Source organism: Akebia trifoliata, chromosome 13, assembly GCF_017979445.1.
Source record: "Akebia trifoliata isolate Shusen 1 chromosome 13, ASM1797944v1, whole genome shotgun sequence".
In the NCBI taxonomy this organism is placed as follows: Eukaryota; Viridiplantae; Streptophyta; class Magnoliopsida; order Ranunculales; family Lardizabalaceae; genus Akebia; species Akebia trifoliata.
The window spans coordinates 14972827-14998599 of NC_141387.1; the positions used below are offsets into that span (position 1 = coordinate 14972827).

Genomic DNA, 25773 nt, shown 5'->3' on the forward strand with positions numbered 1-25773 from the left:
ATTAACAAAGAGGGTGAGGTCGTAGCTATCGTCGTAGCGGACAACTTTGTCTTATTCGTCGGGGTTCAACGGTTATTCGCTCTCAACGAATCTTGAGGAAAAGAAAGGAGAAAATCCTAGGTTGAGAAAATCTGAGTTTTTGGTTCTTTAGAGAAAAGGGAAACAAATGAGAATAAAAGTAAGTTTACTTTCTTTTATAAAAAACTGATGGCATACTTGTAATTTTCCTATCATTTCTAGTTTCGACCGTAACTTGACTATCCGGACTCGAAAAATGACAAACGAGTATACCGTTTCGAATAATTTTTCGTTGCGGACCTAATGGTGTCATCAAATTTTCGTGATTCTCGCTCTAACAAAACTGTACTATTTTGGATCCCACTTAACGCGAAATTCGAGGATTCGTTAACTTTTTCACCCGAACTCGGATTCAAGATTGCTTATAAGCTAAAGTATATATTTCAATCGTTTTGAAACTAATGGCAAATTTAATTTTTAACAAAAATGAATATAGCATAATTCGAGTACTTTACTCTAAGTTATCTTTTTAGAATATTCTTTGAAAAAATACTATCTGATTTCCTCGAGATACGAGTTAAAAACACGAGGTGTTACAAGTTTGGTCGAAGAAGTTGGCGAGATAAGTTGGTCGGAGAAGATGGTCAAAGGTTGGTCGAAGGTTGGTCGGAAAAGGTAGTCAGAGAAGTTGGTGATTAGAAATTGCAAAGAAGAGTTTTTATTTTCGAATGCTTTCTCAAATGAAGTTGCATGGTGTTTATAGGGGTTTCAGATGGGTGTAGAAGGGACAGGTGTTCGGTTGATGTTTAGGAAGGTTCGAGAAGAGACACGTGTTCAGTTAGAATTTTGCCAACATTTTTTAACATGTGAAGACACGTGAAGTGTACACGTGGCAATATTTTATTTGACCGATAGTGCTATAGTTGTAGTACATGTGGAAGCTACAGTGATTTTGTTTGATAGCTTTGGTGACTAAAATACTATTTGATGAATAGTAATTTTGACTTTTGAACAGTGTTTTATTGTTCCCTACGACTTTTGATACACATTTAAATAGTATTATACTACTATTTTAATCGCGGTTTTTGACAAACCAAACTTTTGCACATTTATACAGACCTTTTGACATAATACATACTCTTTGACATATTTATAGATAACTCTATACACCTTCAAACATATATCTTTAAAACAAAAATTATTCTTCATTGTCATCATTAGAAATATTTTGAGTATTTGAAGAGGATGATTTTGCTGCAACAGAACCTTGGGCAAATATTGCATTTTTGAGATTTTTGAATTCTTTGGATATCTTTTGCATTTGTTCAATAGCTAATACAAAGTCTTGGACAGAAACTTTTGTAGGAGATGTTGTACGTGTAGCAGTTGTTGAAGCAGTTGCTTAAGCATAAGATTTTGTTGATTTTACTGAGACTTTTGGTAATTTTGAAAAATTGTCAAAAGTCTTTTATGTCCTTTGAGATGCTTCAGGTGTTACTTTAGTGTGATTATATTTATCCTGCCATTTAACATAGGTATTTTTGAAAAAGGTAGGAAAGCTGTCAAGTAATTCTTTTGAATGATGTCACTTAAGTATCCAAGGATAACTTGCGTAGGCAAAAAACAACATATTTTGATAATTCAAGTTATCAATTTTGAATTTGTTATTGTTGACAAATTCCTCGAAGAGAGAAATTTGCTCACAAGGGAGAATTTGAGGAATAGAACCATAATTTTACCATCATTGGTTAAAGAACCAATAAGGAATTTGATTATTAAACTTTTGACAGAATTTGATGAACCGTGAATGAGATCATTTTGTATTTTGAATCAAGAAAACCGTATTCCCATGCATTTTGGTAGTCCCAATAGGTATATAGAATTTACTGATCGGTTGGAGATTTAATATATTTTGAGGTGTAGAAAGACGAACCCCATTATTGACAAGGGATGTTTCTTTGGAATTTTAATTTGGAATATACTATTTCCCCATATTGATAAAGATTATAAGAAATAATTGCACTTTGAGATTGAGAAATAATTACTTCATAATATTTAGAGGATAAATTGGGTTGTTTGGGATTGAAAAGATTATTGTCAGGGAATAATTACTTTTAAATTTGAGGAATCGTTAAATATTCAAATTGCTTTTACGATAACGAAAATAGGACTTCGCTTATTTTGTGAAGGTATTCAGATTTTGGGGCTATTGGAGAAAATCGAGAATGAGAGATTTGAATCTCGACAAGAATTTTCTCCTTTCCTTTTGATTTTTACTGATTTTTGGAAGACCTCATTGTGGTTTTTGAAGAATTTCTTTGTTAAAAAAGCAGGGAGACTATTTTTAGAATCAGGAATAAATTCAATATCAAACTCAAAAATAAAGAGTACAGCTTGCCATCTAGCAAAAATTTGTTTTGATACAAGATTTTTTACATCTTATTTTAAAATATTTTTTGCAGATTTGCAATCTATTTTTAATAAAAACATTTGATTTAGAACATTACTTTAAAATTTTAAAATTCTTAAAACAATTGCAAAATTTTTTTTTTTTTTGTTAAATAATTTTGTTGACAGGAATTCCAAATTCCTATTGTATATCTTATTATTTGTTCTTCATTTACTGATTTTTGCAATAATATTTCTCTATATCCTATTTCTAAGGCATTTGTTTGGATTATTTTTGAAAATTCTGAATTTGGAATATATAAGCAAGTTAAAATTTTGACATTTTTTTTTTAATTTTTTGAACAGCTTGAGTATGATTTTGAGTCCATGTCTTTTTAGCTTCATTTTTCTTAGATTTTTTAAGGAAAACAAAAAGAATTTTTCGTTCTTCTTTAAGATTTTTTATAAAGTTAATAACATAATTAAGGCATCCTAAAAATCTTTGTAATTATTTTTTATATGTGATTTCATCAGGAAATTTATCAGCAAATTTTATAACATGATTCACTGGTGTATAAGTTTTGTTTTCTAAGAAAAATCTTAAAAATTGGATTTTTGTTTGAAACAATTTAATTTTTCTTTGGGACATAACTAATCCATTATGTAATATTACATTTTTGAATATATATACAAATGTTTCCAATGAAAATCTATGTTTTGTGAGAATATTAATATATATCGTTTATGTAAACTAATATGAATTTTGAGTAATTTGAAAATATATCGTTCATCTAATTTGAAATTCAGTTTGAGCATTTTTTTAGTCTAAAAGGCATTACAATCCACTCGTAATGTCCAATTAGGACTATGAATGCAGTTTTATATTTGTCAGCTTCTTGAATTTGAATTTGCCAAAATCCTGATTTTAAGTCAAATTTTGAAAATACATTTGTACTTATAAGTCGATCAATAAGGTCTTGTATTTATAACAGGAGATCTTATGGATTGTAAAACTTTATTAAGAGGTGTATAATTTATTACAAGCCTAGGAGCTCATCTTTCAAATTCTGTTGTGTTTTCTCCATAGAAAGCGGCACAACTCAAAAGTGATCTTGATTTTCTTATTAATTTTTTATCGAGGATATCTTAAATTTCTTTTTTGCATAATTCTAGATACCTAGAATTCATTTGAATGGGTCTAGCTTTTGTCGGAATATCTTTCTCACTAAAATGTGAAATATAAGGAAGAGCAACTTGATGAGATTTCCTATGCCAGAAAGCATTAGGAACATTCAAACAACAATTTTTTATTAGTGATTCCTCAAAAAAATTTATTTTTGTTTGTAGTTTTGGATTCTCAATATCTTGTTTTATCTTTTGAAATTTTTTTCTTGATTTACAAAATCAAATTGTTTTTGTTTAGATTGAATTAGATTTATTAGTGATTTGACTTGTCCAAAAGTGGGAGGTGATATGAAGTAAAAGAGTACTTTCGTATATCTTATTTTGTAGAGGATTCCTTTTGGAGTCATTATGAATGGTTATATTTGATTTAAGAAAGAATTTCCTAAGATTGTTTCTTGTTAAAGATTAGGTACAACAAGGAAGGGAACAAAAATACAGATTTTTTATTTACAAAAAGTGTCTGTTAATTTGTATTTTATATACATACTTTTTTCATTTGATGTTATTAGAGAAGTTTGAGTTGATTCACAATAAGATATAGGAATTAATCATTTTTGTATACAATTTAGATCAGCCTGAATCTAATAAGATAATAAATTTTTTAGAGAATTTTTTATTTTTTATAGTTATGGTAGTATATCACTTTTGATATTTATAGTGAGTAATTGTATTAAAGAATTTATTAGTTTGTTCTTTTATGTCAGAAATTTTTTTTTATTCTTGTGGAAGATTTGAAGACATTTCTAACTCAGATACTTGTTCTTTCTAGTATTTAATTTCTTCTTTTAATTGGTTGATTTGTTGTTGTAAACTAGAAAGGATTATTGAGGAAGTAGATTTTTTTGAAGAAATTTTATTTACTTTTGAATAAACATCTTTTAAGGAATATAACTGAATTGATGTTGAAAATTTTTGAGTTTTTTCTTTTTCAAGTTTATTGTTTTGGTCTTGATTCTTTATCTTTTCCATGATTTGAATTAGATGCTGATTACGATGATCTTTATCTGGTATTTCATCGAGTATTTTTACCATTAATTTTTCATTTTTCAATAACACATTTAATTGAAGCATATTTATAGAAGATGAAGTGCAAGAAGCTGAGTCTAAATGTCATGGGCATCCCACAATCATTTTCTAAAGAAGTACAGGCTTCATCAGAAGAAGATATTTGTAATTCATTTACCTTTCTAAAAAAAAATTTAGATGACATATGTTTGCAGTATTCCAAGTTTTCCACATTTGTAACAAATTATTGGTTTAATTTTTTTTCTGTTTTAACTTTTGTATTTAAATCTCTTTTTTGCTTAATTTTTATTTTGAAATCTTGGAGGACCATTTTTTGAAGTTTTTTAAACTTATTGAGTTTTTTAAGTCTTTTATTTGTTTTTTGTAAAGATGCTCTAAACATTTCTTTTTCAAATTAATAACAGAAATCTCCTAATTCTTTTCAAGATTTTTGTTTTTCTAATTATTTTTTGAGTTTTAATTCCGAGCAAAGCTTTAATCCTACCATATTGATTATTTGTCTAAGCATTCCAAAGGAATATTGATAATAGTTTTTGTTGTCTTTATTACCTTTGAGACTTTTCTTACTTTGTCGACGAATAATTTTGGTAATCCAGATATAATTTTTTTTTCCAGAAAATATCATTACATCCAGTGGTTAACGAATATAATTTTAATAAATATACATCTTTATACAATTTAAAATCTATTAACGTTGGAGATTTCAAATTCATTAATATTTTTCTATCTTTTTATCCTAATTCATCTAATTTTTTATTACTATGGAGAATTTTTTTTTATATTAAAGTTATAAAACTATGTGGTTGTTTTTTTTTCCATTTTTTTATCGAATTCTGGTTCGTCATGTTCGTTTAGTTTGACATATGTTAATATATCATTTAAGTCAGTATCGCTTAACATATTATGCTACAAACCATATGTAGACACCCCAATTTGAACAGGCCCCTACTCGAAAGGGCCTAAAAATACAGATTTTTAAATAAATTACCAACGGCCTTCAAAAGCTCAAATCAATCGAAATATGACATTTTGATTGAATTGAGGCCCCTGAGACCTTCTAATGATTTAGTTGGCCCATGAAAGGGATCGGACCTACCCCACGCTTTCCCAATCTTCACTGCTCCGCTCTTGCATCCAAAAAAGTACCCGATTTGCAATAAAATTCTCCAACGGGCCTAAAAGGCCCGATTCGCCAACACGTGGTAGTTTAATCAATCTAATAATTTTTTAAAATTTTAAAAAGATGAAAAATGAAAAAATGAGACTTGGTACACCTATCACCTCCCCTACCTTCCACCGCTCTGCCTCCAAATCTACAAATACCTTAAGCCCATTCAAAGCCCACAAACCCTCAACTCTTTCCTAAATTAATTCATCGCCTTATCCCTAACCTAAAATACAAATACTTTAAGCTCATTCAAAGCCCACAAACCCTCAACTCTTTCCTAAATTAATTCCTCTCCTTATCCCCTAACCTAAAATCAATCCCACATCATCTAAACTTTAAAACCATCTTACCCTCTCAAAATCCATTCCAAAATAACCCCCAACCAATTCCTAAAACCCAAAACCATTTCGATAACCCAAGTCCAATACACTAAAAAGCCTACAAACCCTTATCCATATCCAATTCACATCCAACCCATAATCCCCACCCACAAACCACCACCCATATCAACCAATCACCATCTTGATAATTACATATGACACATGTCATCACCCCATCTCACCTCCTTCATCCAACTACCTACCCCCATTAATTTTTTTTTTAAATCTCATCTACCCACACATCAACCCATTACCTTTTCTCTAAAAAATCATATTAACCCACACCCTCCCCTAACCTACCCTCATTACTCTCTATAAACCTCCATTCCCTCAAATCAAACACCATTAACCCATACCCCTAACCTACCTTCATAATTCCCTAACCCCTATTCTCTCAAATCAAACACCTCCCCCTAACCTACCATCATCATACATCTTCTTAATCTACCACCATCATTTCCTATAAACTCATCTCTACAACCTAAATCTACACCCATCCTCTCAAATCAAACACTCAATCTTCTCCATCAATTAAATATAAACCTCTAACCTCTACACAACTTGTCACATGTCACCATCTCCCTCACCCTCCCAACCACCCTCTTACTCTCTCCATTCTCTTAAACCAAACACCACTCAATCAATCAACCACCCTCTTAAACACCCATCATCTCATCTCATCTCGCCAAACACTCCACGCAAATGGTTTGGGTAAAATCCAAACCATTTGGATCAAAACACAACCCATTTACCTACATTACATAATTACCCCTCTTCCAACTCCTAATTTCATACCTCCTATCTTTAAACATGTGACATTCTCTACTCTCTCCTACTTTATCCCATTATATCCTTCAAATAACCCCTCAACATCTATAAATGCCCCATCCTCTTCCCAAAAATGGTTTCCAACTCTCACTAAAAAATAATCTCACCAATTTTCTCACAAATTCTCATTACACAAAATACTACAAATTTCCTCCCCTAAGTCTTACTAAAAAATATATTCTCCACTCATTTCTTTCATCACCTCTTCTCTATTCCTTCATGTTAGAATTTTAATCAAAACTACTTGTTTATTTTAGGTTTTCTTTGAATTAAAATATCTTTTGTGGTCCAATTAAATACTGATTTTTTAAAAGAGATTGAATTGCTATTGGCTAAGAACATTGGGGACCAAGTTATAAATAATTTCTTGCAATCTAAGAAATTTCCATCGATTAGGATATTGTGGTTTCCTAAATACATTAGAGTTCTCATTTTCCTAGAGTTTTTTCCAATTTAGTGATGGGTTGGAATTGGAAAGAAAGACTCTTTAAAGAGGGAAGTGGTTGTCATCCCCTATTGTATATGATTGCAAAAAAATCCCATCGTTTTCATCATACAAAGATAAAGGGTAGAGCACCACTGTTTCGGATTGAAGGGATATTGTATTTTGAAGAAGGGAAATCAACTATTGGTTCGATAGAGAAGCAAGGAGTCAGATCCATTGTTCGGATTTATTCTGTATCTGTTTATAGAACACCAAAGGCTGATTTTTGGATCTCATTCTTGCTGATTTGTTGTTCAATCTTCATCAAAAGGTATGTGATTTAACCCATTCAGATTTAAATCAGATTGATTGAGTATTAGAGTGAAGATCTTATCCAATAAATTGGTATCAGAGCATGGTTGTATCTCTTGCACTTAATTATTTGGTTCAATTTTTAACATAAAAGATCGATTGTAGTCTGCCATTAAAGGGTTCTAAGAAACCCCTTTTTTATTTTATTTTTTATTTGTAAATCCATGGGGATTTTCGTTTTTGCACTCTATTGAAGTCAGAGATGAGATCTCCATGGATTTTCATCTCGACTGCTGAACATTGAACCCACAGTGACTTCTTATAGTGCCAACTTCATCTTCTTCTTAAAGGTTACAGCAAGGTATTTTGGATAAGATGAAGTTTGGTTTCAAACATTGGTCAATGTTGAGTGACTATGTGATTTTGCTTGTTTCTTTAAAACAATCCACTTAAGGTATAGGGTCAGACTTGACCCATGGGTTAGGCCACATGCCGACTTGACCCGCTGACCCGTTTAACCTCGGTCAAATTATTTTGACTCAGTATATTAACTGAGTTGACTCAGTATATTAACTGAGTTGACTCAGCCATGTTGATTATCTCATTTATGTCACTATTCACAGCATGTGTCATATTAATGTTAAATGTTTGTTTTTTTCAAATGCATGATAATTGATTTTTGGTTCAATTTTTTTCTGTTTTTTCCCAAGGGACTGCTTGTTTAAAGAATGCATTAATTTCTATTAAGGGACCGTTTGATAAAACGTCATAAAATCTATTTATTTATTTTAATTGATATAAAATGCTTATTTATACCCTTGGATTATAATTGAAATCCGTTTGAAGCTCATGAGTAGTCGATTTGAAGATCTTTTCGAGACCCATTGTTCTAAATGTGTTTCAAACCCATAAAAACACAATTAGTGTTGAATTTTTTTGAAGTAACTAGAATTACGTGTTTGGAATTAAGTGTTTTGGTGTATATACTTACATTCTTTACTATCAATAAACTAAGTGTTAATAAATAAATAAATAAATAAATAAACCTTGGGAAATATTGAATGTAGGTAAATACGTCATATCTTTAAAGTACCCAGAACCTAAATACGTGTCTAGTCCAAATTGGTTGTTAGGTCTAACGTATAGGGGTTTATGAAAATCGATGAAGTGGTTGTTTAAGGGTTCATTGCTGAAGTAGAATCGCATTCCGCCTAAAGGTGTCCGACCTACAAAAGTTATGTTTTCCTTGAATTTTGGGATTCAATTCTCATTAAAACCTCAAAGTAGCACTGATTTGCATAAGACTACTAATTCTGCCCAAAGGTGATTTAGGTTAGTTTTGTGTAACTCGAGTGAATAGAATAGTCACATGTGTCATAGGGAAACAAAGATAACCCTCTTGCTTAAAGGTAGTGAAAGTGTCTAAGTCAAACTTAAACATAAGTGACTAGGTCTATGCGCATTTAACCAACATGGTCCTGGGAGACATATAGCATATCTAAATTTCTGTCCAAAGGTGATATTAGATGATGCACCTTGTTCGTTTTCTACAGGGTGAAAATTTTTAGCTCATGGTAAAACACCTTGATCAATTTGGCTTAACCCCTAGTACAAATTGAAATAACAAAACAAAAGCCTCCTAAAGTTGAAGTTTGTGACATTAGTCATGTTTCCTTGTCAATGCAATTATGGATGGACTTACTGTTCAGAGGCATTTGGCTGGTATAGAGCCCTAGACTGGCTCCAACTATTCGCAGTGGCGCATGAGTATTGATATCACTTTAGGATGCATGGATTATGACTTTGCACTCACTGAGGACATGCTTAAGGTTCCAACTCTAACTTCTCCAGAATCAGTGAAGGCACATTATGCAAAATGGGAAAAGGCCAACAGGATGGCCATGATGATTGTACGTGCATCCATTTCAGAACCTCTACGTGGGGGTATTGAAGTCACTAAGACAGCTCGAGAGTTATTGGTTGTCATCCAGAAACAGTTCGTTGCCAACAAGATGTCCCTACAATACAGTTATCATGTTAGATTGATGGCCTTGAAGTATAATGGTTCTGAAAGTGTTAAGGAGCACATATTGAGGATATCGCATCTGGCAATTAGCCTTCGAGAGACTGGTATCAATTTTGACGATGCTATGCTAGTGCATATGGTAGTTTTGTCGCTACCTAAGTCTTTTGAGACATTTAGGGTGAACTACAGTGCACAAGAGGCCAAGTGGGATCTCCATCAGTTAACCACCTTGTGTGTGACAAAGGAGGAGCGTCTTAAGGGATCTAGAGCATAGTCAGCTCATCTAGCTATATCTTCTGGAAGCAAGAGGCCCTTCAAGAAAAGAGTTTTCAAGAAGGGAGGAAAGAAGGATTAGAATTCAGGAAGCAAAGGAAAGTTTGAGAAAGCATCAGGGAAAATGTCTAGGAAAGTTGAGAACATTGATTGTTGGTTTTGCAAGAAACAAGGCCATGTGAAGAAGGATTGCTACAAATATAAGGAATGGATAAAGAAGAACAAATGTATTAATATCAGTTTAGTATGTTTTGAATCTAATCTGATAGATGTTCCAGCAAATTCTTGGTGGATTGACTCAAGTGCATCTGTGCACATCACCCATTCTTTGCAGGGGTTTAGCAGTCGGAGAAACCCCAGACTCGAGGATAGGTTGTTCCTTGGGAACTTAGAAGTGTTGGAGGTCGAGGCCATTGGGACTTGCAGCTTGATTTTGGAATCTGGTTTTAATTTGGTTTTAGAGGATGTCTTTTATATACCGTCATTTAGACGAAACTTGATTTCTATTTCTAGACTTGATGCTTGTGGTTTTGGATTTTTGTTTAAGAATGCTAGCTGATCTATTTATTTTAGTATGGATATTATTGGTCGTGGTGTTTTGCTGGATGGATTATATCAGATATCATTAGATAGTTCTTTTGCTTCATCTCTATTATGTGTTTATTCTAGTTCTTCTATGATCAAGCATTCAAGTTCAATAGAAAATTCTTCCATGTTGTGGCATAAAAGGTTGAGTCATATCTCAAGAAGAAGGTTAGATCTGTTGGTCAAAGAAGGCATTCTTCCTTCCCTGGATTTTTCCACATGTGTGGATTGCATTAAGGGTAAAATGCTCAAGAAGCGAAAGCTCGAGGCCACTAGAGCCTCTGGGCTGTTAGATATAATTCATACAGACATTTGTATGTTTCCTACCCCTGCTCGTGGTGGTCAACGGTACTTCATCAGCTTTATAGATGATTTCTCTATATATGCGTATGTTTATTTGATTCATCATAAATTAGAAGCTCTAGATGTTTTCAAGGTATATCAGTTAGAAGTTGAGAAATAATTGGATCGAAAAATCAAAGCAGTTCGATCAGATAGAAGAGGAGAGTATTATGGAAAGATGGATCAAGACGGTGTCAATCATGGACCATTCATAGAGTATTTGAGAGAACATGGGATCGTTCCTCAATACACTACTCTAGGAACACCAGAACAGAACGGTGTTACCGAACGAAGGAATCGCACCTATCTAGATGCAGTTCGGAGCATGATGAGCCATTCTGATTTGTTGGAGTCCTTCTGGGGTAAAGCATTGAAGTTTGCAGTATATATATTCTGAATCGAGTTCCGTGTAAAGCTGCACCAAAAACTCCGTTCAAGATTTGGACTGGAAGGAAGCCTTCACTTCATCATATCCATGGTTGGGGATGTCCTACAGAGGCTAAGTTGTATAATCCAGAAATCAAAAAACTTGATCCTAGGACCACATCATGTATCTTCATTGGTTATCCTGAGAGGTTCAAAGGCTTCAGGTCTTACTGTCCATCTAGACCAATGGAGATTGTCGAAACCAGTCATGCCAAGTTCCTTGAGGATGTCCAGGACAGTGGGAGTTTGAAGCATCATAAGAGTATTTTTCCTGAGTCTAGGAAGAATACTCCTTTATTTACTCTACCTGTGGGTTTTCCTATATCTTCAAACTCTACTTTTCCCCCTCCTAGAGTTGAAGATGAGAGCACTGCACCTGAGGATACAGTTCATCCACTAGTTGTTCCCATTACAGAACCAGTTCATCCACAGGCAACCTCTCATATTTCAGAACCTATCCCTTTGCGGAGATCCTCTAGAGAGGGCAAGTCTGCAATTGCAGCAGATTATGAAGTATATTTACAAGAAGATGAATTGAGAAATCTAGATGTGAATGATCCCTTGTCATTTGCGGAAGCCATGAAAAGCAATGAATCTCAATACTAGCAAGAGGCCATGAGGGAAGAGTTGCAATCTATGAAAAGAAATCATGTATGGGAACTGGTAGTTCTTCCAAAGAATCGTAAAGTTATTGACTGCAAGTGGGTTTTCAAGACAAAAAGAGACTCAGAAGGAAATGTTGAAAGATTCAAGGCAAGGTTAGTTGCAAAAGGTTTTAAGAAAAAACCAGGTATTAATTTCTTAGAGACCTTCTCTCCCGTATCATCTAAGGATTCTCTGAGATTTATTCTGGCCATAGTCGCCCATTATGATCTAGAACTACATCATATGGATGTAAAGACAGCTTTCCTTAATGGTGACCTTGAGGAGGACATCTATATGGCTCAGCCTAACGGATTTGCAATCCAAGGCAAGGAACACATGGTGTGTAGTCTGAAGAAATCCATATATGGACTAAAGCAAGACTCTAGACAGTGGTATCTAAAGTTTGATCAAGTTGTTACCAGGCATGGGTTCAAAGAAAATGTGGTAGATAAATGCATTTACCTCAAGGTCAGTGGGAATAGATTTGTGATTCTTGTTTTTTAAGTGGACGATATCCTACTTGCATGCAACGATATTCACCTACTTCATAATACGAAACATTTTTTATCATTAAATTTTGATATGAAGGACATGGGGAATGCTGAGTATGTCCTAGGGATCAAAATTCATAGAGATCATTCTGCTGGGTTATTGGGTTTGTCTCAGAAAGCTTATGTTGAGAAAGTTCTCAAGAGATTTCACATGCAGTCTTGTGCACCTGGTGAGACCCCAATAGTCAAAGGTGATAATGTTAGTGAGAAACAATGTCCCAAGAATCAAATCAAAAGAAATTAGGTGGATTCAAAAGTATATGCTTCAGCGGTTGAAAGTTTTATGTATGTAATGATTTGCATCCGACCGGATATCAGTTATATTGTTGGCATGCTTGGTAGATATCAGAAAAATCCTGAGATCGATCATTGGAAAGCATTGAAGAAAGTATTCAGGTACCTATAGAGGACAAAAGATTTTATGTTGATTTTCAAGAGGTCAAGCAAGCTTAAAGTAGTCGGTTATTCAGACTCAGATTTTGCTAGATGTTCCGACACTCGGAAGTCTACTTCTGGATATGTTTTTACACTCGCTTGTGGGGCAGTTTCTTGGAGAAGCTCCAAACAGTCGATCATTGCGGATTCCACCATGTATGCTGAGTATATCAGTTGTTATGAGGCTACTTGACAGGCTATGTGGCTAAGGAACTTCATCATGGAATTTGGCATTATGGATTCTATCCACAGGCCTTTAGTCATTTTTTGCGACAATGAAGCTGTCACCAAGTTTGTGAAGAACGAACTACTAAAAGCAACAAGCACATAGACATCAAGTATCGTCTAGTGTGTGAGAAAGTTTGAGAGGGCATTATTTAGTCTGTTTGGAAAAGCTTTCTCACGGCTAAAATCATGCCGAACTCCGTCCGTTTTTGAAACTTTAGTGTTTGGGATGGATTAGAAGTCTTTTTAATTGCCGATTCCTTCGTCAAAATCTGCTGATTCACTCGACCACTAATAGTTCATCGAGCATCCGCAAAATCACACGGGAACCACAAAAAAATAGAGTGAAAAATTAGCGCCAATCTCTCTCTCTCTCTCTCTCTATCTTACAATCAAGAACATCTATTTCCATCCTCTGCAACTCTATCAGGTAAGCAAATGTTCCTCTTTTTTTTTTAATGTTAATCATCAAAAAATTCAGGAGATAAAAAGGGAAAAAAAGAGAAAAGAGAAAGAAGAATAGCTCCATTCACCCATCGATTTCAATCCTCATTCACTCACAAATCTTCAATCTTAACACCATTGTCATCTTCTCCAACAACTCAATTGAACCCAAACTCACCCTCATTCTCTTCGTCCCAACACCTCCAAGAGCATCGTATTCATCTCCCTCACTCAGTCATATTCACCATTAACGCACCAACATCCTTGTCTTCATGATACTCACAAACCATTCATCGTCAAGTCTCCTTTAACACAATAGTATCTCAGCTGCACAACAGCACCGCAGCTCTCCATTAATGGCTAACTCTCTCAACACCCTCTCTCACTCACAACTCACCCCAAAACATGAGAGAGCGGTGTGAATCAGTTATGATCTCTTCTACTGGTTCACGTTCTTCTCCGAATCTGAATTGAGCTTGAGATGAAAAGAGAAACAACAATGGAGAGTCCCATTCTACGCCACAGCCACAGAATGTTTCTGTGGTTAGAAATTTGGGTAAAAATAGAGATAATATTGCCACACCAAATTTTGTTAATGCAACACCAACTGTAGCAACTCTTTGGAAAATAAATCATTAACTATTCTCTTATTATTCATGCCACCTTAACAATGAGAATGATCATCACCATCTGCACATTTTGTTTTCTAATTATTTTTATTTTTATTATTTGAAATAGGGGGTGGTTCAAGGGACATATGTAAAAATATATGAAAAAACAATGATTTTTCAAAATATGGGTTAGAGGTTTTGGATTGAGTTGATTTTTTGCAAGGATGGTCACTATGATGAGAAGATTATCCTCACAAAAAATCAGCTCAATCAGAAACTTCTAAATCCATCAAAAGGGATTTACAAATTATTGATAAAATTGGCCAAAAATCGACGGTCCACATTCTAAATCACTTTTAATGGGGTTAGAAGTTTCAGATTTGATTGATTTTTTTTTCGGATGATTTTCCCATCATAGAGATCATCCTCACAAAAAATCAGCTAATTCTAAATTTCTAACCCATATTTTGAAAATTTATAAATGTTACATTGTTTTTACATATGTTTTCTCATATGTCCCTTGAACCTGACCCTTTGAAATAATCATTAACTATTCTTATTATTCATGTCACCTTCAACCAAGATTTTGATGGAAAAAAAACCATTATACACTATTTTGAGTATATTTTTAACTTTCAATTGGGGATGGCATGAAGGTGGTATTTCAACCGTTGGATTGAGAATGATCTTATATGACGGTTCAAATATTTATCGGATTAGATTGGGTATCGGAAAAATATTCAATTCATTGGCAGGCTGGGATCTCTATTAAAGGGTGGTTGAGATAAATGAAGTTAAAATTTTCCAAAGATGAATTCTTATCTTTTAGGAATTATTTTAGATTTACAATTTTCTAAAACTCCTTGGGACTATTCACCCATCTCAACCGTTTGTTTAATGGACATTATTAAAGCACCTTTAAGACTAATAATAATGTTATTTTTAAAGAGACTCTACTGTTTGAATGATTACTATAATATTTTATTCTGTTAAGATTGTAATTAGAGACAAACCTTAGTAATAAATAAATAAAATAGGTGAATGGTTGAGAATAAGTAAAAGTTGGGGTGCTAATTGAAAACCCTCATTTTTTTTCCCTTAGATTATTTTGTTTTAGGTTTAAGATTCTATATGAACCTTTTATTTTTAATTGCAAAAAATTATTGAAATTATTTGAATGAGTGCTATAATATTTTATTTTGTTAAGATTGTAATTAGAGACAAACCTTAGTACTAAATAAAGAACTTGATGCTTAAACAATACTGTTGAGTTACAGTAATTTTTTAATTAGAGTGCTTGGTGACATGTCTACAAGTAAGTTGAACAAGAACTTAGTCAAGTTGATGCATAGATAAATTTGTATGTGGATTTATTTATTACTTTCATTTTCTTAATTTTTTTTTTTAAATTTAAATTTAAATTTTATTTTTATAGTTTTTATCAAGATAATGTCTAGTCAACCATCAGTAAAGGCATATTGGGATTCAACAATACATTAAATTTGGGTGGAATGTTATGTTGAAGTAGTTCAAAAGTATGGTAAAGGAGGAGGGGGCCTAACCTCAAAAGGACATGATTATTTTATAACTATTTTTGAAGAAAAATCAAAAAATCTTACACCAAAATTCAATACAAGCATCGTTGGGATTACGTGAAAGATAGATGGAAAGCATGGAAGAATCTTAGCATGAAATCTGGATTAGGATGGGATGTAAATACAGGATCCTTTGAAGCAATTGATGAACTATGGAAGTCATATGTTTTTGTAATTTTTTTTATATGATAATTGAAGTTAAATGAGTTAGTTAATTTTTTTTTTGATTATGTTTTATATCTTTTATTAGTTAAATAAACATTCTAATCAATTTTGATATTAGGCACTAGAGTACGAAGATGAACTAGACCAAATATTTGGTAGGACCGTTGCAACTAGAAAATATTGTATGACTCTAAACGAGACGTCTTATTCAATCATGCAAGATAGTCGTGTTTCTCTCGATGATTTGGATGCAGATATTGATGATGTGAATAAAGGGTCAATACCAAATACTTCAATGATCCAGTTGAAAAATCTGTTGAAGAGATGCCTAGAAGTCGTCATAGGAGATCGAGTGAGTTTGACCCCTCTTCTACTACAAGTGTGAATACGAAAAGGAATGCAAAAATAGGCGATATTGAAGTCCATAGAATGCTTCTGTGATGACTGATAGTATAGAGGCGGATTTGAAAAAATAAGAAATGACATAGAACGCAAAGAAAGACACTTCTATTATCTCATGCATCAACTTGTTGAGTACTTTCAATGACATGGATCGATGTGGACCAGTATAAATGTTTTTAGTGGACAAATAATTCAACGAGTCTTCTAATAGGGAGATTTTAGTTGGATTGATGGATATTGACCGTATGTCTGCATCAGAGTGGATTAAAATGAAGTTTGAAGAGGCTCATGGGATCTCGTAATGGACAATCTTATGAGGATAGGGTAGATTTATGATTACAAATTATATTAAATACTATAATAGGATAGTGATATTTTTTTTTATTACCATAGCTGTTAGAAGACATTATTTTAGTTTATTGAATTCTTAAATTTATTTTTTACTTAATAGTTTTACGTTATGGTTGGTAGAAATATTTGTGTTTAATTTTTTTATTTTTCATTTAAACTCTATATGATTAGATAATTATGAATTATTATCTGTTTATAATTATGTGATTTGCATATATATAATATCAGATGGATGATATCATAAAGAAGAAAATTTTCTTTTTCATTTTACTGTGGCATTACTACCGTACAAGGAATCGACGCATAAAGCAACCATGTCGAAGTTCACTACTTTCTGGTGATTTATATGTCAGAGAAATACTTGATTCAGATAATCCAGTGCTTTGTTACGATAATTTTCGTATGGATAAGTATGTCTTCAATAGATTATGTTATTTTATGAGAGATAGAGGATTACTTCAAGATAGTAGAGCAGTGAGAATTGAAGAACAAATTGTAATTTTTTTATATACAGTTGGACATAATGTTAAGAATAAAAATAATCATGATAGATTCCAACATTCTAGTGAAACAATAAGTCGATATTTTCATCACGTATTACAAGCATTATATAGTTTTACCCATGACTTAATAGAAGCACCTGACTTGAGCGTCACATCACCAAAAATATTAGTAGATCGACGATATTTTCCATGGTTTAAGGTAATTGATTATTTAATATTTGAATTAATATAATCAATAAAATAATAGTGTTTAATGTTTACTTTTAAATGAATAGGATTGTGTGGGTGCAATTGACGGGACTCATATACCTGCAGTTATACCATTTGACAAATAAATACCATTTCGATTAGGAAGAAAGACTGAATGTACACAAAATATCTTGGCTATTTGTTCATTTTACATGCAATTTACTTTTGTTTTGGTTAGATGGGAAGGTTCAGCACACGATTGGCGAGTCTTTCAATCTGCGCTTAGCGATCCGAGTTTGAATTTCCCACATCCTCCTGTTAGTAATAAAATGTTATTTTATTTTATTTTATTTTTGATATTTTTAATATCCATTAAGGTAATTTAAATTTACTGAAAAAAATATCTTAATTGTCTTAGGAAAATATTACATGGTTGATGCGGGTTATCAAAATATGCGAGGATATCTTGCATCATATCGTAATACACGGTATCACATTCATGATTTTCATAGAGGAAATGGACTAAGAACGAAGGAAGAGTGGTTCGATTATTATCACTCTTCGTGCAGAAACGTTATTGAGCGTTGTTTCGGTGTACTGAAAAAACGATTCCCAATTTTGAAACGGATGACTTCATACTCCTTTGTGACTCAGATACGTATTGTATGTGTGTGCATGACCTTACATAATTTCATCCGACAACAATCAGTTACTGATAGTTTGTTTATACAATATGAGGATGAAAATATTGACATTGATAGAGGAGGCGCATCTAATACAACACCAAATGAAGTTGATGATGAATTGATTGCTGATATGAATATTGTACGAGATGAGATTGCTCAACAAATTTATAATGCCATATATACATGATGTAAAATTTTATTTAATTATTTATTTGATAGACATTAAATATGTTAGTATAGAAAAAATGAAATTGAATTTTTATTTTTATTTTTTAATATTAAATCTTATGTTTATACTTATTGTTAACATATTATTACTTATATTAGATAAATAATCTTTTTTTTTAATATTATTTTTAATTTCATTCAGTAATTTTTAGAAACAGCAGGTTACCAAACAATTCAACATCTTAACAACACAGTTAGACAGCATGTTACCAAATAATATAATCAATTCAGCAAGTTGCTTCAGCAACAGCAACAGTAACTTTCTCTCAGCTTCAGCAACTTAATTCAGCATCAGCAACTTTACAAACAACTTTTCCAAACGGAGCAATTGTAGTACCGCATGTGTCTACAAACCAAATGATTGCAGACCCTCTCACTAAAGGGCTCCCGCCTAAAGTATTCACGGAGCATGTTAGTCGTATGGGAGTTTTGGAGTCTTTTGACTATGTAGCCTAAATGGTTTATCTTGTCTTTATTGATGTTTTATTTGTGACTATTATTTTTAGTTATTAATAATAAAATTTTATTTAGTGCTCCTCACTACTGGCATTATTGTTGAACCATGGTATATATATATATACTTGTATCTTGTGCATTATGCAATGAGGATAAAGATTTGGCCTGGGAATACAATTAAGTGTTCAGGAGGATAGCTTGGGTTAGATGCACTTGGGCAATGCATTATTAAAGCCTTCATTCTGATAGGATGGTGATGGTATTCACATAGCGGTTGATGTAACATATCAGAGTGACACATTCAATATGTGAAGCTTGACGAATTTAGAGAATGTACACAAGTGATTGCATGAGGAGTGTACATTATCTCTCGATACTCTACAAAACCACTATGAGGATAAACTCTCAATTCCTTGATAATCCTGTTTTGTGACCATGGAATTGTCTTGGTGCCGACTCTAAGGAGCGCCAAAGCATTCATGATCCACTATTGGCATTGTCGTTGAAATTGGGTGAAAGTTAAAGTGGTAACCAATTGTCTTAGCCAAAGATTTCTAAAACTAAGAGTAGCCACTCGATCTTAAAGTAAAAACTTTTCAATCCCCAAGTCTTTTTCGCAAAACAAAATTATTTATTGGACCAAGTGGGAGATTGTTAGAATTTTAATCAAAACTACTTCTTTATTTTGGGTTTTCTTTGAATTAAAATATCTTTTTGTGGTCCAATTAAATATTGATTTTTTAAAGGGATTGAATTGCTATTGGCTAAGAACATTGAGGACCAAGTTGAAAATAATTTCTTGCAATCTAAGAAGTTTCCATCGATTAGGATACTGTGATTTCTTAAATACATTAGAGTTCTCATCTTCCTAGAGTTTCTTTCAATTTGGTGATGGGTTGGAATTAGAAAGAAAGACTCTTTAAAGAGGGAAGTGGTTGTCGTCCCCTATTGTGTATGATTGCAAAAGAATCCCATCGTTTTCGTCATACAAAGATAAAGGGTAAAGCACCACTGTTTCGAATTGAAGGGATATTGTATTTTGAAGAAGGGAAATCAACTATCAGTTCGATAGAGAAGCAAGGAGTCAGATCCATTGTTTAGATCTATTCTACATCTGTTTATAGAACACCAAAGGCTGATTTTGGGATCTCATTCTTGTTGATTTGTTGTTCAAGCTTCATCGAAAGGTATGTGATTTAACCCATTCAGATTTAAATCAGATTGATTAAGTGTTAGAGTGAAGATCTTATCCAATACTTCAATCATACAAAAAAAATTTACATCTTCTTAAGTCACCAAGGACTCAAGAAGAATTTAAGAAGAAGAAGAAGAAGAAGAAGAAAAGAAGATTGAAGATACAAGGTGGGTGCAACAAAAATAAACCCCCTTTCTCTCTTTACCTTATCCTCCTTCCTCTTCTATCATCCCTCTCATCTTCATTTTTATTTTAAATGGATTTAGGATGAATGGACCCCAAGGCTAAAGATCTATAAGGATCATTTCCATCAATGGAATGATCCTATAATCAAGTCGAAAGCAAATCCCTACTTAGGGAACAAGCCATCGACACGTGGCATTTCTTTTTGTTTACTTTTTCCTAAAAAAATGATCGAGTTCTTTGAGGTTACCGCCACTTGACGGGGAGAAAAGGGTACCTAACACCTTCCATTTTCTCCAACCGAGCCACTTACCCCGATCTCAAGGTTGGATCGATACCTTATCCATCGTAAGTCACTAAATGCCAAAATATCATTTTTTCTAAAAATGTACATCGGGTGACCATTCACACCCACTTATAAAATGAATGATGGCGACTCCAATTCTCAGTAGATGTGGTCGTCGTAATCGCGAAGCCACGTATCTATACCGTATAATTGACCGGTGAAACCACCAACCACAACTTTGGTCATAAGTTTTATTGATAGATTATATCGAGTGCAAGTATTTCCAAACACAATCATTTGAGATAGAGTATTCAAAATTTGATATTCTGTTTGTCCATTAATATTTCATTCATATATTTCGTTTTCATTATAATGCTTAGTTGGATTTATCCTTTCTTCAAATTGGACATCGACTGGTGTTGGTCTATTATAATAATTTTTTGTTTTATTATAATAATTTGGTCTAGAATAATTTGTTCTTAGATATTTAAATCTTTTGATTTTATTTATTTGAGAATTTTCTTGATTTAAAAATTAGGATTCTATTTTTTCTATTGAACTATTTGAAGATATCTCAGAAAATTCTTTTTTTTTTATTCAGATTTTTCTTCTATGTCTTCCATATTTGAATTTTCTATTAAGACATTTATTTTCAGATTTCTTCGTAGTCTTTTTATTATTTTTTTAAAATGAAGATGTTGTTCCTACAGAAAGTATTCCGTGTTGTAAATGAAAGAGATTTTTTTACTTTTGTAGTCATTGAAAATGATGATGATGATGAACCTATTAATGTTAGTCTTTTTATATTTATTTTTGGCTTATCAGATATTGATCCTATTTACTATAATAATTGGTGAAGATAGGTGTTTGTATAATTATTTTATTCTATTACATGAGAAAGATCTTTTTGTGTACATGAATTTTCTTTTTGAAATTGTATTTCTGATTTAAAGAGAGTTGCAATAGATCCCATGGTTTTTATTGCTCTAAAAGGGGAAATGTTGATTTAATTTTTTCATTTTTTGTGATTTTCCATATTTATATTTTTTATTTTAACATATTTATTGAAAACTTTTGGTTTGACTTTGTCTATGTTTCTAATCATATAAATAAAGGAATATGGGCTTGTTTCTTATTCATCTCTTCAAACATTTTTTTCCTGATTATTTTTTGTTATGTATTAGAGAAATTCTTAAAAAAATCATTTATTTAAATGATTTTTTAAGATTTTTTGTTTTAGTAGTTCCCTATTTGTGGTAAAATTAGAAATTCTAGACTTATTGTATTAACTTATCTAGGTAGACTACCGAAGTCAGATTCAGTAGGATTGTATTTTGTTTCGGGTTCTTTTTGTTTTTGTATAAATTTGATTAGATATATGAGTTGGCACAGTATTATAGGTTTTGTTTGTCATTTCATCAAATGATTTTCTTGATGAACTCGTAGACGGTCTAGAGATCATATAATTTTTTTGACTAACGGTGTCGAAATTAATTTCAATAGTGCCATCAAAGTGCTCTACTGTGTTTTCTATTTGATCTTCTTCTTTTGGTACTAGTTCTTGAACTTCTTTTATCTTCCAAGAGAGATTTAAATCAATAGTATCTCATGGAATTAGTTTTGATGTTATAATCGTATTTCTAAAATTTGTCGAGAATAGAGGGGTTAAACCTTTGGTTTAACTTTGATTAACAACATTTGGTATTAGGGACATCATAGATTTATAGTATATTCTATAAATTATGGTAATATTTTCTAAATTTGGCATATTAAATCATTTTGTTTGTACACCAAAAGTTAAAGATGTTGATATGGTTGGGTCTGTCAAAGAGACAGAAAGGTTTGGAAAATAGTTAAAGAATACAAGACCATTATTTAATGATGCTTGTATCATACATATTAATTGATCAGAAAATTTGAGATGTCTTCTATCTCTGACATTAGTCAGAGTAGATGTGTTTAAGCTTATTCTAGTTAAAGGAACGATTGCTACCTAAATTAGGCCAAAATGAATATAATTATACTTTTGATTTTGAAGTTTTTCTATTAGATCATGAGGAAGTAAAGATATATTTTCTAATTTTGTAGAAATAGGCATGTATTGCTCTATTATATTTATAATATAATCATATTTTAATTTTAATTTGTCCTTATAAATTTCTTTTGTAGGCATTTTTGGAATAGTCCAGTTTTTAATAGATTGTTTTATATTCTCATATGATACTTTATCATTTTGTTTGATAGATATTGTTCTTATTGGTCATGTTTAAGAAGAAGTATTGTCTATTTTTTTTTTTAAAGGTTTTAAAATCATTCCATTTAAACCAAATAAAGATTTTAAAATATTTTATTTTTAGTGGCTAGTCAAGGATTTACTAGTAGTCTTAATGAACACAAACTGTGAGTTTTACTACTTAACTAGGAAGCCTCGAATCTAGATCTAATTTTTTTTTTTAAATTCTAATTTGATTTTAATGAAACTGAAAGTAGAATAGTAAAAGAAAATACAGTAAACAATAACAAACATAAAATATAGAGAATTATTTGTATGTAGAATCAAGGGGATTAACCAAGAGGCTTCGACCTATTATCTTATAGACAATCGATGAAAGATAGTTTCGGTCTAACGGTGATGGAATCCCGTGTTATCTATCTTTGACTTTACAAAATTGAGGATAATTGAAACTGTGATAAGTATTGAAAATATATACATTTGAGTATTGAAGTTTTACAAGAATAATACAATATTTCTAAAGACTTTTAAAAACTTGGCTTTGATACCAAATTACAGGATCAGTTTTAAAACGTTTGATTGGGGATTTTGAACAGATCTTATTAGATAAATTCATGTCCAAATCATTTCATTTTCACTTAAATTAGATTCGACCCACCCTAAATTGCTTAATTCAGGTTCAAGACGGGTAATTCTAGATATTTTAAAATTGTTTAAACTCAACTTATTTGTTAATTGCTATGCTATTTCATTGTACTATTATAATCATTTTATTATTTTATAAAAATTCGTATTGTATTAAAGTAATACAAAATGATATTTTCAAAAATCTAAAAGCATAAATTTCAAAATAATATGACATTCGAATATAGACAGATATAGGGGGATGGATATATATCTGAGATGGATCCGACTCTGATCAAGAGGGGAAAAATCTTCAAAATTTTGAAGGAACTCTTTCCATTATATTACACATGGCAGTTCCGTGGAGGTATTTTAAATTTTGGCAAAAATGTAGGGACGTGAAATAAATTCAAAAGTCCGCATGTCTTGTAACGAGGAGGGTTCCTTTAAAATTTGAAGCAAGCTGCCTGTTTCAAAGTCAGACTCGATCAAGACACATTAAATCATATTCAACCTATTTTTTTATTCAAATATACTCCAAGGGTCCAAATCCGCTAAATTCGGATTTTGAATCACTCAAGTTTCGAATAAAATCTAATCCATTTTACATTTTATGCCCTATCTCAAAGGCTACAACTAAATTGGGTTTTGTATTTTTAAAATAAAATAAAAATATTTTTATTAATTTAGATTAGGGGTGTCAACGGGTACCAATTTAACTAAAATCGAAAACTAAGCAATGCTTTAAAACACTGATTTTAACATTTTATCAGGGCTTTTATCATACTCCTAACCACTTTTGTATCATAATTATCAAATAATCCTGCATATGCCCTATGTCATCACTTTACATGCTTTATCATATTAAATAGGCATAATTGCATAAATAATTGAATAATCTATAAAATCTGATAATCTTGTATTTCGATTGTGCAAACTTGAAATCAGAAGATCGAATATGAACACGTTAAAGAAATTCGAACACACCAAAGATATCAAGAGAAGAAAATGAAAGCAGTAGACTAAAAAGCAACCATTTCCATCGCACCTTCACCGTGCCAAGCTGAACCCCAACCACACCATTGTGGAAGGGGATTAATCATGGTGAAATTGCATAGCCATGCATCACACGTCGGGGCAATTTGATTGTTGAGAGAGAGAGAGAGTGTGTGTGTGTGTGTAACAATTGATTCATCAATGGAAGGAATCATCTTCTCTTTTACTCTTCTATTTCTATTTATCTTGCAATGATCTTTGGTTAGTTCTCCCTTTATTGGAGAGGTGGAAAAGCCAGAGCAAGTTTCATTTATGTTTGTTTAATTGCATTCCTCTTGCTTATTATGCTTGTTTTTAATAAGTTGTCTTCAAGGTTTATCCAACTCCTATAGATCAAATTCTTGGATGAACCTTTGCACCATTTATGATTAAATTAGATAGATCATACTTAGATAAGATTCAAAATGATTTATGCTTAACTTAGTTATTGGGTAGTAGGGATTCACACCTTATGAATGAAGGAATATCTTTGTCAGATTGATTGTGTATGAATGTGAATGTGTTGTTATTGTACGGATGTAGGTATTGTAAGACTCCATTCGAACAAATAAATTTACCTTACTCAAAGGGCAAGTAAGGGTTGGATCCACAAGAATAAGGGTGGAACTCCAACTCGAATTAAGAAAGAATCGAAATAAGATTAATATCAATTTGTTTATTGTTTGGATAGTGTGGTGCCCCGCCAAATGCTAACACAAATCCCCATGTCAAATCTCGAGGTATTAGGTGGCACCTCGAAATATCTGCATGGTCTCCTCTGTTTATGTTAGCATTCCAAGGCGTTTAATCTGCACCTGATAAACGACATACAATCCTGCATATATATATATATACAAAATATAACAATAACGGAAGCCTATATACATCTAATAACGAATAAAAGATCAGAGTGCGGAAGAATAACCAGAATACAAGATTATACAAATATTTCTCACTTTAATAAAAGTCCTAACGCTCAGAACAAAATCTATAATACTACCTAGACAAACTAACACCACTAGAGGGGTGTAGCCCCAATACTCACCAAGTGACAAAGTCTGGTTGTCTATTTGACCCACCAGATGATTCTCACTCGTGCTCTATACCTGCTTCGCCAAGCTTTAGATCTGAAACTAAAAAATAGAGAAGGAAAGGGTGAGTAACAATGGTTACCCACTAAGGAATCAAACAATTTCTGTCAATAACCTCTCCTAACATGAACGAATAAACGTATTGAATTATTTTAAAATACGAAAAATTTTACGAAAGAAACTACGATTAACTGGTACATATAGCCAGGGATGAGCAACTAAATATTTTAAAACTCACATTACATCGATCATCATTACT

The 25773-nt window shown here is 32.3% G+C and overlaps 1 protein-coding gene across 1 annotated transcript; it reads left to right on the forward strand.

Annotated features, from left to right (window-relative positions):
* The first annotated feature begins 9519 nt into the window (after window positions 1–9519).
* On the forward strand, window positions 9520–10029 carry LOC147387970 (uncharacterized). The gene has a single exon (XM_086420261.1). It carries the CDS (start codon window positions 9520–9522, stop codon window positions 10027–10029), a length of 510 nt encoding a protein of 169 aa, XP_086276387.1.
* Window positions 10030–25773: the final 15744 nt, after the last annotated feature.

What these genes read in the sequence shown, in the direction of transcription:
- LOC147387970 (XM_086420261.1), top strand. Translation starts at nt 9,520, where the DNA reads ATGGATTATGACTTTGCACTCACTGAGGACATGCTTAAGGTTCCAACT.